The sequence below is a fragment of the Mandrillus leucophaeus genome, unplaced genomic scaffold, assembly GCF_000951045.1.
Source record: "Mandrillus leucophaeus isolate KB7577 unplaced genomic scaffold, Mleu.le_1.0 Scaffold665, whole genome shotgun sequence".
Taxonomy (NCBI): domain Eukaryota; kingdom Metazoa; phylum Chordata; class Mammalia; order Primates; family Cercopithecidae; genus Mandrillus; species Mandrillus leucophaeus.
The window spans coordinates 55101-67746 of record NW_012107197.1 but is presented as its reverse complement, the minus strand read 5'-3'; the positions used below and the strand labels follow the sequence as shown (position 1 = coordinate 67746).

Genomic DNA, 12646 nt, shown 5'->3' with positions numbered 1-12646 from the left:
AGTCCCAGTTACTCAAGACACTGTGATGGAAGGACCACCTGAGCCCAAGAGTTGAGGCTGCAGTGAGCCATAATTGCACCACTGTACTCCAGCCTGGGGGACAGGAGTGAGACCCTGTCTCAAATAAATAAATAAATAAATAAATATGGAAAGAAATTTCCAAAGGACTCATTAAGAATAGAAAATAGTTACTCGGGGTCCAACACAGTGGCTCACGCCTGTAATCCCAGCACTTTGGGAGGCCAAGGCGGGCAGATCACGAGGTCAGGAGATTGGGACCATCCTGGCTAACATGGTGAAACTCCGCCTCTACTAAAAATACAAAAATTAGCCGGGCATGGTGATGGGCACCTGTCGTCCCAGCTACTTGGGAGGCTGAGGCAGGAGAATGGTGTGAACCCGGGAGGCGGAGCTTGCAGTGAGCCAAGATCGTGCCACTGCACTCCAGCTTGGGCGACACCCGTCTCAAAAAAAAAAAAGAAAGAAAATAGTTACTTAGGGGATGGGGGTGCCTGATGTTCTTTATAATGGGCCAGATAGAAATCTTTGACAATTTTAAACTCTGTATATGTACAAATGGAACTTATGCTCATTCTGTTTTTAAAAAGCTGAGACGGGCCGGGTGTGGTGGCTCAAGCCTGTAATCCCAGCACTTTGGGGGGCCGAGATGGGCAGATTACGAGGTCAGGAGATCGAGACCATCCTGGCTAACATGGTGAAACCCCGTCTCTACTAAAAAATACAAAAAACTAGCCGGGCGAGGTGGCACATGCTACTCGGGAGGCTGAGGCAGGAGAATGGCATAAACCCGGGAGGCAGAGCTTGCAGTGAGCTGAGATCTGGCCACTGCACTCCAACCTGGGCAGCAGAGCGAGACTCCGTCTCAAAAAAAAAAAAAAAAAAGCTGAGACTACAAAAATGTCCTGAAGAAAATAAATCTTAATAAGTACCTTTAACTCAGGAAATAAAAGTATGTGTCTATCCCTCATAGGGTTATGAATGGCTTCTAAGCAATTTAGTGCTTTCCAGCGAAAATAAAGCAACTCCTGCTAAAACAAAAGTACTTTAGGAAAAAAGAAAAATAATAAAGCAACTCTCAACAATGGCTAAAATTTGGGGCACAAATTGATCAAAAGATTAAACATAAAGCACATTTATGAAGATACACTGACTCAAGCTATATAAAAGCCATTTATCTCACCAGGTACAGCATTAACAACTCACTTCCCTTCTTTTGTAGTAGACTTGTCCCTTTGTACATTACACTTCCTTCTCCAACACTCCAATCTTACTGTTACCAGACTGTCTTTGCACTCCACTCTGCCTGAACATACTTCCCACAGTTAACTCCCAGTCACTTGGGTCTCAGTGTAAATATCATCTGCTCATAGAGGTTATCTGATCTCTCCAAAAAGTGTCCTGTCCCCTTCGTTCTAGATCATACTAGAGTCTTTATCTCAATCTGAAATGGTCACTTCCAGAAGGAAGAAACTTCATCTGTCTTGTTCACCACTTCATCTCCCACACTTCTAAGAGCACTTGGCACACACTAGGCACTCAAATATCAAGTTAATGAACCATGACTATTTACCTCAACATTGTTAGTTTTAAGAGTCCTACTGTATTCGCAAAGATTTAAGGAATAAGTAAAAATTTGCTCCCACCTCTTACCTGCCTTGAAAACACACACACAAAAATCCTTCCAAACGCAACTGAAAGCTTACACTAAAGAATTTTTTGCTGTTTTTCTCAAATTTTAACTGGGAATCTTATCGTTTGTCAACTCTACTTGAGTAAGGAGAGAAAAACCAGAATAGGATGTGCTGGGGTTGGGGAGGCTGTTACACAGACCAGCTGCTATGAGGAGTAAGAAACTGGGGCCGGGTGCGGCGGCTCACACCTGTAATCCCAGCACTATGGGAGGCCAAGGCGGGTGGATCACAAGGTCAGAAGATAGAGACCATGCTGGCTAATATGGCGAAAACCAGTCTCTACTAAAGATACAAAAAATTAGCAAGGCGTGGTGGCATATAGTCTCAGCTACTCGGGAGGTGTGAACCCGGGAGGCGGAGCCTGCAGCAAGCTGAGATCGCACCACCACTCACTCCAGCCTGGGCAACAGAGTGAGACTCCGTCTCAAAAAAAAAAAAAAGAAACTGGGAAGTCTGATGTGTAGAGAAATTTAGGATTCATTACTACTACTTTGTGTTCGATGTAATTCACCCTTTGCTACCTCCTCAAGAAAACTACAGCAGAGGTCTCTGTTATTTACAAACAAAACAAATGCAGATGAGAAACTGTCTCCTCTGAGAAGTCCTCCTTTACCTGTGTATCAATAAACATTTCCTTCAGTGTTACCTCTCGACTTGGTATGTTATTAGCACCCCGAGTTGTGTCTATTAGCTCCAAGGAGCAGAGGGTTAAGTGTTTTCAGCCAGGCACAGTGGCTCATGCCCGTAATCCCAGCACGTTGGGAGGCCGAGGCTGGTGGATCACCTGAGGTCAGAATCAGAAGTTCGAGACCAGCCTGACTAACATGGTGAAACCCCTTCTCTACTAAAAACACAAAATTAGCCAGGCCTGGTGGCACATGCCTGTAATCTTAGCTACTTGGGAGGCTGAGGCAAGAGAATCACTTGAACCTGGGAAGCGGAGGTTGCAGTGAGCTGAGATAGCACCATTGCACTCCAGCCTGGGCAGCAAGAACAAAACTCCATCTCAAAAAAACTAGTTTCCTCTGTATTGCCAGTATCTAGAACAGTGGCTGGCACAAATGTCTGTTCACCATGAAATCTAAAAGCAGTATCTAAATCAAAAAGGTCAATTATTTTAACTACACTTTTTTTTGTTTTTCTTTTGAAATGGAGTCTCGCTCTGTCGCCCAGGTTGGAGAGCAGTGGCGCGACTTCAGCTCATCGCAACCTCCGTCTCCCGGGTTTAAGCAATTCTCTGCCTCAGCCTCCTGAGTAGCTGGGATTACAGGCACCCGCAACCATGCCCGGCTGATTTTTGAACTACACTCTCATTTTCACTCAGCAAGGTAAAGAGGTAACTTGAAAAGTTTGGAGAGGCATACAAATGAAACACATACTTACTGTTTCAAAAGTATTCAATACCACCAAAGGGAAAAAAATATTAAAATAATCTCCATAATTGTGAAATCTGACAGGCACAGGTCTTGAGATGGACTGACAAAGACTTGCAGGGGGCCCACACTGATCAAAGTTCAAAAACATTTCATATTTCCATTTTAAGACCTCTTTAACGAAGGTGTCAGAGACAGACTGTGATGACAAGAGAACGTTTACTGGAGAGGAAGATGGAAAATATTTGCTTTCACCAAATGGAACTTTGCAACCTTGCCTGTTGGAATTATTCGGAGACTGAGGATGAAGAACATTGCTCGAATTTTTCATTTCACCCACTGGCTTCTGAGCTACGAGGGGAGCTGGCTGTGGTACTTTCAAAATTGACTGTATCCCCTTTGACTTATTTTTTAGAGATGGTGAAAGTGCTGAAGAAGTTTCCAAAGATTTAGAAAGACCAGCAATTCGTGAAGTACTCTTTGAGCTAAAAATCTTAGCAGTGGTAGGTCTCAAAGGTTTAGATGCAGAAGGAGGCAAACCAGGTTTACGAAATACATCGTCATCTGCTGCTTTCACTTCAGAGTGTTGTGGGCAGTATTCACCCTGGTTTTTTGTGGTTTCAAGACAATCTTTGTACTTACACTTTGTGCCACTCAAAGATTCCAACTGAGGCTGACTTACAGAATCTTCTTCAACCTGAACTGTATCTTTTCCATGAATTAGTTCAATGAATTTATAATTGTCATTCTCCATTTGTGAACATAAATCCATATCTTCAGGATCATTTTGTGTTAAAAACAAGTTATCTTCCTCTATATCACTGCTGGAGTCAGGCTCTCCCTCGTTCAAAGTTGCCATCTCTGTATGATGTGCTGTCGGATCACCTCCCCCCAGAGGGTCCTCTGAAGTACAGACAATTACTTCACTTGTTGGTACCGTTCCATTCAACACTATAGAATCACATTGGTTCAAAGGGCAAGCACCATCAGTCGCTGGAGACCCATGTTTTGCTTTTATGGTTTCTGGTTCAGAAGGCATGCATTTTATTAATTGTTTTTCATTACTGTTGGCAAGTACCTCAGTTCCTCCTGTACAATCATAATCTGACCTATCAGATTCTGGTACAAGTAAGTCAGAATTATGTGCTGTATGAGGCCCTGCTCTTGTAGTATCTGTACTTTTACAATCAGAAAGTCTTTGTCTATTTTTTTGTGATTTGGGTCTGATCTGCCTTTGCATCTGAAGTTCTTGACTAGTCAGCAGTTTCTTATTATGTCTGACAGACAGGTTCTGAGGAGAAATTAATTTAGTCTTTTTTCGAGTATCAACTACTCCAACAGTTTTGCCATGATCACGTAACTGAGCTACATAATCCAAAGATCGCTGGGACAACTCAAATGCCCTACGAGGACCCTTTTTCAGGCCAAGTTTCTCCACTGTTGAAGTTGGTTCAGGACACTGACGAAATTTCTTTGGCGGCACTATAGCAGGAGTTGTCCTACAACTGAGGTAATTTGAACTTCTATTCTGTCCTTTTTTGGCATCCGAATGAGTTTTCTTAGGGGTCTTAGAAACTGGAACTTTCCTGACGGGTTCTGTGTAAGTACAAAGCTTTGAAGATTTCTTTTGTGAAACCGTAGTGGCTCTCTGAATACTTGAATTGGGAGTTGTAGTCCTTCTATCTATACTTTTAAAATCATTTCCAGTAAGATCTCTCTTATTAATATCAGACTGGCCCTCATTTCCGACAGAAGATGAAGGCCTCACAGGATCTTCAGGAATTGGTTTTTCAGATCGTTTTCTCTTAGGCTTTTTTACTTCAATTTCACAAAATTCCTCAACAGAAACACGACTGCTCTGTGGTCTTGCATGTTCTTCAATACCCTCTACCCCTTTTTTAACAACTTCAGATACATAATCTGTACAATCCTGACCATTTGTGGTATTGGCTATAGGAGTCAAACATTTTTTCTCACCATCTTGAACTGAATTATTATTGTCTAGATGATCTTGCCAAACGGAAAACACTTCAGATGCACTTTCAAACTCAAAACACTGAGAATCAGATTCCTCAAACTGAAAAAGAGACTTCGTCTTTTCTTCCTTTATTGGATTCTTTTCCTCCTTGACTGTTGAAATGTGCTGCTCTGGACGTTCCTTCTCAAGGCATCTTTTGTCCTGTTTAGTGAGTTTCTCAAGACTCAGGATTCTTTCATCATCATCATCATCATCATCAGAATCTGAAATAATAATCACCTGTCCACGGGAGGCATCGCCAACATTATTTTGGTTAGCTGTGAAACATCTTTTATCTTCTTTTCCTTTCCTTTGTAGCTGGGAGGAGTTCTGAGGGGAATCAGATGGAAACGTGATAACACTGGCTTGAGCTAGTAAAGATAGTTTGTGAAGGTCTCTGTCTATCTGAGAATCCGTTAAGGTGTCAGATTTAGGACTGATGCCAGGGGCCTGTTCTCTTGTCAAGTTAGAATAAATCACATTGGTACTATTACTCGTCGCCTCATCTCTTGATTCAGGTACAGTCATAAGATCTTTAAAGGAAGATGATTTCTTCTCGAAAGTATTGGCCAGTTCTGTAAAGGGGATCGAATCTTTATCATCAACATGAAATTCCTGTATTTCACAATTGTTTTCATGGGAATAGAAAATATCTAACTCTTCATTCTTTAATTGCTTCTCTTCTGGCAATAAATTGTTTTGAGATTTTTGTTCTCCATTCTTATTATCATCCAGACCACCACTAGGGTCTAAAGAAAGATTGTGTATGAAACCATCTCCTTTCTGAACTCCTGTATCTTTCCTTGAATAGAAACGCTCAATGTTAGATACAGTCAAATTTTCGTCTAAATTGATAGTATTATTGACCAAAGTACTCTTCCTGTGTTGCTTCTTTATTACATGTGATAACTTTGCACAGATTTCATCTTTCTGTACCTTAGTTTTTCGTTTTGAGGTTTTAGCAAGAGCATCATCCTTTAAAGAGAAATCTTCATTTGATGTGGACACTTTTTCCAAAGCATCTGTGCTAGAATCAGTCAACAAACGTGTTGATACTATTATTCCTCTGTCACATCCCCTTTCTGGACCATTTCTTGAAGTACAATCCTCTGGTGTATATGAGGAGTTCACTTTTACAGACTTCTGCTTCCTTGTACTTATTTTAATTTCATCTTCAGCTCTTTCAGTAAAAATGTTTTCACTACTCTGCTTTAAGCATGACCCAGCTGAGAGCTGGTCTTCTAGTTTCACATCCTTTATATAATTTTGCTTATCATTGTCACCTTCTATAGTGTTATCTGCTTTGATCAGTACACTGTCTTGCGCTTTCATTGGTTCTTTAGAAAATGTTGGGCTGGAAGCCTCCAAACAATGCATATCTTTTCTAGACTTCTTCCCTATTTGTTCACTTTCTTCTTTATTATAAGATGCAGGAGAGGTTTTACATGTAGAAGTCAGATCCACAAAAGTGTTACATGGAGGTGCTTTGAATTTTATGTTTCTAATAATTTGCTTTAAACAAGTTTGTAGCTCGTGGGTTTCCTGACTAGTCAACTGCCAACCTAGAGATAAATTTCCTCTAAGGAATAAGTTGAGTTTATCCCAGAATCGCTTGCAAAGAGATTGCTGCCCAAGCTGATAACCTTCTTTAAGGAGACTTCTAATCAGCTGCACACAAGCAAGTTGTACAGAGTTAGATGGCATGGAATGCAACGACAGTGATGATATCATTGCTGTTCCTTTGGAGCAATTGCCGGACGATTTCTCAGAACTCCGTGTAAATGCAGTGGTAGGAAGCTTGGCACATTTGACGACAGCTTCTACCCATTGCTGGGAACTTACCCACAGCAAATGCAAACATTTTTTATTTCTATGCAGTTCAATCACTGATACCAAAATTAGAAGAAAAAATTCAGTGACTTTGTCACACATGGCATCTGTTTGGTTGAGGACATCTTTGACTTCAGAGTACAGATGATGAACAACCTCTACTATGTAAGCCACACCCAAATCCTTAAGATCCATGAGGGACTGGACAAAAGGGATGAACCACAGAAATGTGCTGTTATGAACACGCATGTCTTGACCAATATCTGACTGAAGCACACTGGCTAATGTTTCCATTTCTTCATACATGTTAGGACAATAATCTGGGCAAATGGCTGTTCTCCATCCAGAATCCTAAAAGGAAAGAAATGCTGATGTTCAGATAAATAAGCACCACTTATGACAGGTTCAACATCCAAGTCGTTAAGAAAAATATGTTTCCCAACTCTCTTATTTTGGTTTACCACATCATTATTATGGTATACAATGGAATGGTGTAATTGTGGCATACAATTATATCACAATCGTAATATACCTAACTCCAAAGAAACTAAAAATATAAACTGAATTTTGAGGTTAAAGTTTCATAAAAAGACAAACTGATAACACTTTTATGTACTCTCAGCTTTTTTCCACTAGCTAGTTTTGATTTCTAGTCATACCACGTATGTCCCCATAAACTTTCCATCTTCCCTAAATGTACTTAGAAATTAATTTTCCAAAGTATACACACTGTAGTTAGAGTCCATCTTCCCCAATGCACAATACATCTGCTGTTCAATGAGAAGGTCTTTCACATAGTAGTAGATTGAGAATAGCTACATATCATAAAATCAACAACTCAACAAATTATATAAAATAGTCTACACAATACAAAGGCAATAAAATAGCATCTGAATTTTCAAAGTGTTTTATACCTTTTTGGTCTTTTCAGGATTATAATTGTATACGATCTGGCTGCAAGTCACCATATCATCCAAATACGACCCCGGTTCTAACTTGGTCCTTAAATATTAAGAATAAATAGAAATTACTGAAATTAAGGGGGGAAAAAAGGCAGAAACACCTCCTGTTAAGAAATTCAGTGGAACACACTTTCTTACAGAGATGATGTATAAATCCTGACATTAGCTGAACTAACCTTACAGAGCTGTTCCGTATATGTTGGATCTCTCTATTGTAGCTTGCATTGTTGATAATGGTTTGAAATGCCTCAATAGGATCAATAAGCTGACCCCAGACCTTAGATCCAAGGCGGTCCAGAATCACCATAAAACAGTGTAATGCTGGCCAGAAAGGATCCACACTATCATCTGAAATACAATGGCACAAATCGTTGAATTACTAAACAGTTAGAAAAACATACTAAAATACATTGAGAATTAAGCATTCTTTATCTGGTGAGTAGTAACCAAACTAAAAACCAAGCAGCAAATAATTTAAAGTAGCACACCACCAATCCTTAGACACATATAGGTTTTAAAAAGCAGGTACATTTTCAAGATTGTTTTTCAAGCAATACTATGATACTTCTGAAAAAAAAAAATTAATGGCAAATTATTTAATGGGCAAGAAAACAGTAAAACAGTCTAGGTAAACACAATCTTTTCACACCCTATTTGCCATACCAGAAACAACCTTTTCTAACTTAGCTCCTCAACCCCTCCCAAAACTTTGTAGTCCCATCCTCCAATAACTAACAGAAAAGAAGATGAAAAAATACAAAGGAAAGAGAAGGAAACTTGGTATTTACAGATCTACATGAAGCCCACAACACAAGAAATTCTCTTTCAGCATGATCCTGAATTTTGTGTCATGCAGTTAGTGTAAATGACTAAAATCTTTTTTTTTTTTGGAGACGGAGTCTTGCTCTGTCGCCCAGGCTGGAAGGCAGTCGCGCGATCTTGGCTCACTGCAAGCCCCGCCTCCCAGGTTCACGCCGCTCTCCTGCCTCAGCCTCCCGAGTAGCTGGGGCTACAGGTGCCCACCGCCATGCCCGGCTAATTTTTTCTATGTTTTAGTAGAGATGGGGTTTCACCATGTTAGCCAGGATGGTCTCGATCTCCTGACCTCGTGATCCACCCGTCTCGGCCTCCCAAAGTGCTGGGATTACAGACGTGAGCCACCGCGCCCAGTCAATGACTAAATTCTTTAGCTAAGGAGTAAGGCAAAGATACACACTCTTCATCCATCTGTATCTCAACGTGGCTTTGCTATTATCTACTTTTCATCCAACTTCCTGCTTCTCTATTAGATATGCAGAAGCAATATACTGCCCTACTCAAAGACCTTCAATGGCTACTTACTGTCTTCCAAGAAAATTCAAAGTCCTCAGTCAAGAACTTAAAAGATACTGATCTACTGTTTATTTCCATTTTTATTTTTCATATTCCTGTAATCATATACTATCTACAGCAAAAATAGATCACTGCCTTTTTCCAAAATAAGCCCTAGAATGCCCTTGCTTCTAGCACAACCTATCAAAATCCTACTCATCCTTAAAAGTTCAGCTTAAATGCCTCCTACTATATATTAAACATTCCCCCACTTCAGTCATCTACAGTACTCTTCTGAGGCAAGTGCTGGAATTCACTCATTTACTGCTAGTTGGTAAGTCATCCTTGAACTTGGGACTTTCCTTCCCTCATACTTCTCAGACTTTGCCACAGTCATCTGAACTTTCTTATGTATTTTTCTATCCTCCACCGCATCTGAAACAGTGCCTGTGTCTAGTAAGCTTACAAGAAAGAAAGTAGCTAGGTGAAGACCATTATGAAAAGTTTCTCAAAGAGGTAATTAAAATTTTGAAGACGAGGCTGGGTTCAGTGGCTCACGCCTGTAAATCCCAACACTTTGGGAAGCCGAGGCAGGAGGATTGTTTGAGGTCAGGAGTTCGAGACCAGCTTAGGCCACATAGTGAGAGCTGGGTAAGGTGGCACATGCCTGTGGTCCCAGCTACTAGGGAGTCAGAGGCAGCAGGATGACTTGAGCCTGGGAGGTTAAGGCTGCAATGAGACCTGATTGAGCCACTGCACTCTAGGGTGGGTGACAGAGAGGAAAAAAAAAAAAAAAAAAAAAAGGGTTTTTTTTTTTTTTTTTTTTTTTTTTTGAGACGGAGTCTCGCTCTGTCGCCCAGGCTGGAGTGCAATGGCCGGATCTCAGCTCACTGCAAGCTCCACCTCCTGGGTTCACACCATTCTCCTGCCTCAGCCTCCAGAGTAGCTGGGACTACAGGCGCCCGCCACCTCACCTGGCTAGTTTTTTGTATTCTTTTAAGTAGAGACGGGGTTTCACCGGGTTAGCCAGGATGGTCTTGATCTTGTGACCTCGTGATCCGCCCGTCTCGGCCTCCCAAAGTGCTGGGATTACAGGCTTGAGCCACCGCGCCCGGCCGCTTTTTTTTTTTTTAAGATGATAAGGGAGCTAGCTTAACAGAAAGGACAGAATTATACATGTAGTTAGGCAAAGGGAAAGAAATGAACAATTTACGCAGTAAATGTTGGCAAAAGAGTAATAGCCTTAATCAGATATAATCTAGCAAGAAAATATATGCCACAGGCCAGGCGTGGTGGCTCACGCTTGTAATCCTAACACTTTGGGAGGCCAAGGCAGGCGGATCACATAAAGCCAGGAGTTCAAGACCAGCCTGGCAAACGTTGTGAAACTCCATCTCTACTAAAAAAAAAAAATTAGCCAGGTATGGTGGCGCATACCTGTAATCCCAGCTACCTGGGAGGCTGAGGCAGGAAAATTGCTTGAACCCAAAGGCAGAGACTGCAGTTGGCCAAGATTACACCACTGCACTCCAGCCTGGGTGAGAGAGACTTGGTCTCAAAAAGAAAAAACAAAACAAAACAAAACAAAACAAAATATATATATATGCCCTATCAACAAAAGAATAACAATATATTTATATCAGAATCTCCCACAAATGAGTTTATATACAACATTCAAGTTGCATGAAGGGAAGAGAAAGAGGGGAAAAATTATATTCGTTATGTTTTCATAGGATCTGGTATACTCGGTCTTTATTAATTCATTAACTTCAAAAAGATTCGAAGCACTTATTTAATTACAGATCCTTCATGATTAGCATGATACAAGCACCAGCAAAAGGAGGTCAGGATCTAATAATAAAGACAACTACAAGTTTTAGGCCTCATTATCTAGACTATCTAGAGCAGCATATCCAAGAGAATGTTCTGTGATCATGGAAATGTTCTGTCTATGCACCGTTCAATACAGTACAGGGTACAGTACAGGCACGTGTGGCCACTGAGCCTTGAAATATGACTAGTGGGACCAAATAACTGCATTTTTAATTTTAACTGACTTAAATTTATTTTAATAATCACATGTGGCTGGCAGTTACTGTATTAGAGAATCACAGAGAAACAAAGAGGCAGGCAAAGGGAGGTCATGGGACAGAGAAGGCTTTTCCCACAATGTTAACCACAATGTCATTACAAATGGGTCTCCCAGAGGTCCTGATATTTATCCTACCACCAACTTTTTCATCATGAAAAAGTGGATTAACTTCCCTTCTTCTACGGAAGGAAGGTACTGAATTAAATTATAAAGGTCCTTTCTGATTTAAAAGTCTGAATCTGGGCCCAGCACTGGTGACTCATGCCTGTAATCTCAGCACTTTGGCAGGCCAAGGCAGGCAGATCACCTGAGGTCAACAGCTCAAGACCAGCCTGACCAACATGGTGAAATCTCATCTCTACTAAAAATACAAAAAAATCAGCCAGGCGTGCTGGTGCACACCTGTAGTCCCAGCTACTTAGGAGATTGAGGAAGGGGAATTTCTTGAACCCAGGAGGTGGAGGTTGCAGTGAGCTGACATCCCATCATTGCACTCCAGCCTGGGCAACAAGAGTGAGACTCCGTATCAAAAAACAAAACAAAACAAAAAAGTCTGAATCTATTACTAAACCAGAAAAACTCTTTTCTCCACAACATGCACCAAATCCTGCAATGACACTATCGTTTTTAAAGTGCATCATCATCACCATACTCAAAAACATTCAGCAAGTAAAATTTATTACCATCTGATTGCCTCTCCATAGTGTGAAGTATCGATTGCATAAAATCATTTTGTTTGTCTGAGCCCAACAATAGGGAATCCATGGCTTGTTCCTCAAGAATGGTCAGCAACATGCAAATACCTGTAAGATCATTTAGAGTCATATTGAATTGATGAAATAATACTATTCTAATGCCTGGTTTAGTTTGCAAAAGAAAAACAAGGCAGGAAGATGAAGCAAGATAGTATTTAGTTTCTCAAACACTTAAGTCTCAGATATTCATACACAACTGCTCCCAAGTAACAGAACTTTAGACTAATTCAAGTGTCAAAGTAGAAAATGGTTAGAAAACAACTTCTAAGATAACTACCATATAAACTGTATCTCATCAATATAAGATGCCTTCAATTTTAAGATGTACCATACTCCATATACCACTAATAAAGAAAAAAAAATCACTGCCAATTACGACACGTGACCTTAAGATCTGGAATCAAGGAAATGGTATAGAAGTATTTTGAGGCCGGGCGTGGTGGCTCATGCCTGTAATCCCAGCACTTTGGGAGGCTGAGGCGGGCAGATCACGAGATCAGGAGATCGAGACCATCCTGGCTAACACGGTGAAACCCTGTCTCTACTAAAAATACAAAAAAATTAGCTGGGCGTGGTGGCGGGTGCCTGTGGTCC

The 12646-nt window shown here is 40.8% G+C and overlaps 1 protein-coding gene across 1 annotated transcript in view; it reads right to left on the bottom strand.

Annotated features, from left to right (window-relative positions):
* The window catches only part of SETX (senataxin), a 99367-nt gene that overhangs the window by 64009 nt on the left and 22712 nt on the right, over positions 1-12646 (bottom strand). The window contains exons 9-12 of the mRNA XM_012001583.1: positions 11981-12100; positions 8071-8242; positions 7847-7934; positions 3096-7283 (exon numbers count right to left, since the gene is read on the bottom strand). Of these exons, the coding sequence (XP_011856973.1) occupies positions 3096-7283; positions 7847-7934; positions 8071-8242; positions 11981-12100 (4568 nt within the window). The remainder of the gene's footprint in view (positions 1-3095; positions 7284-7846; positions 7935-8070; positions 8243-11980; positions 12101-12646) is intronic.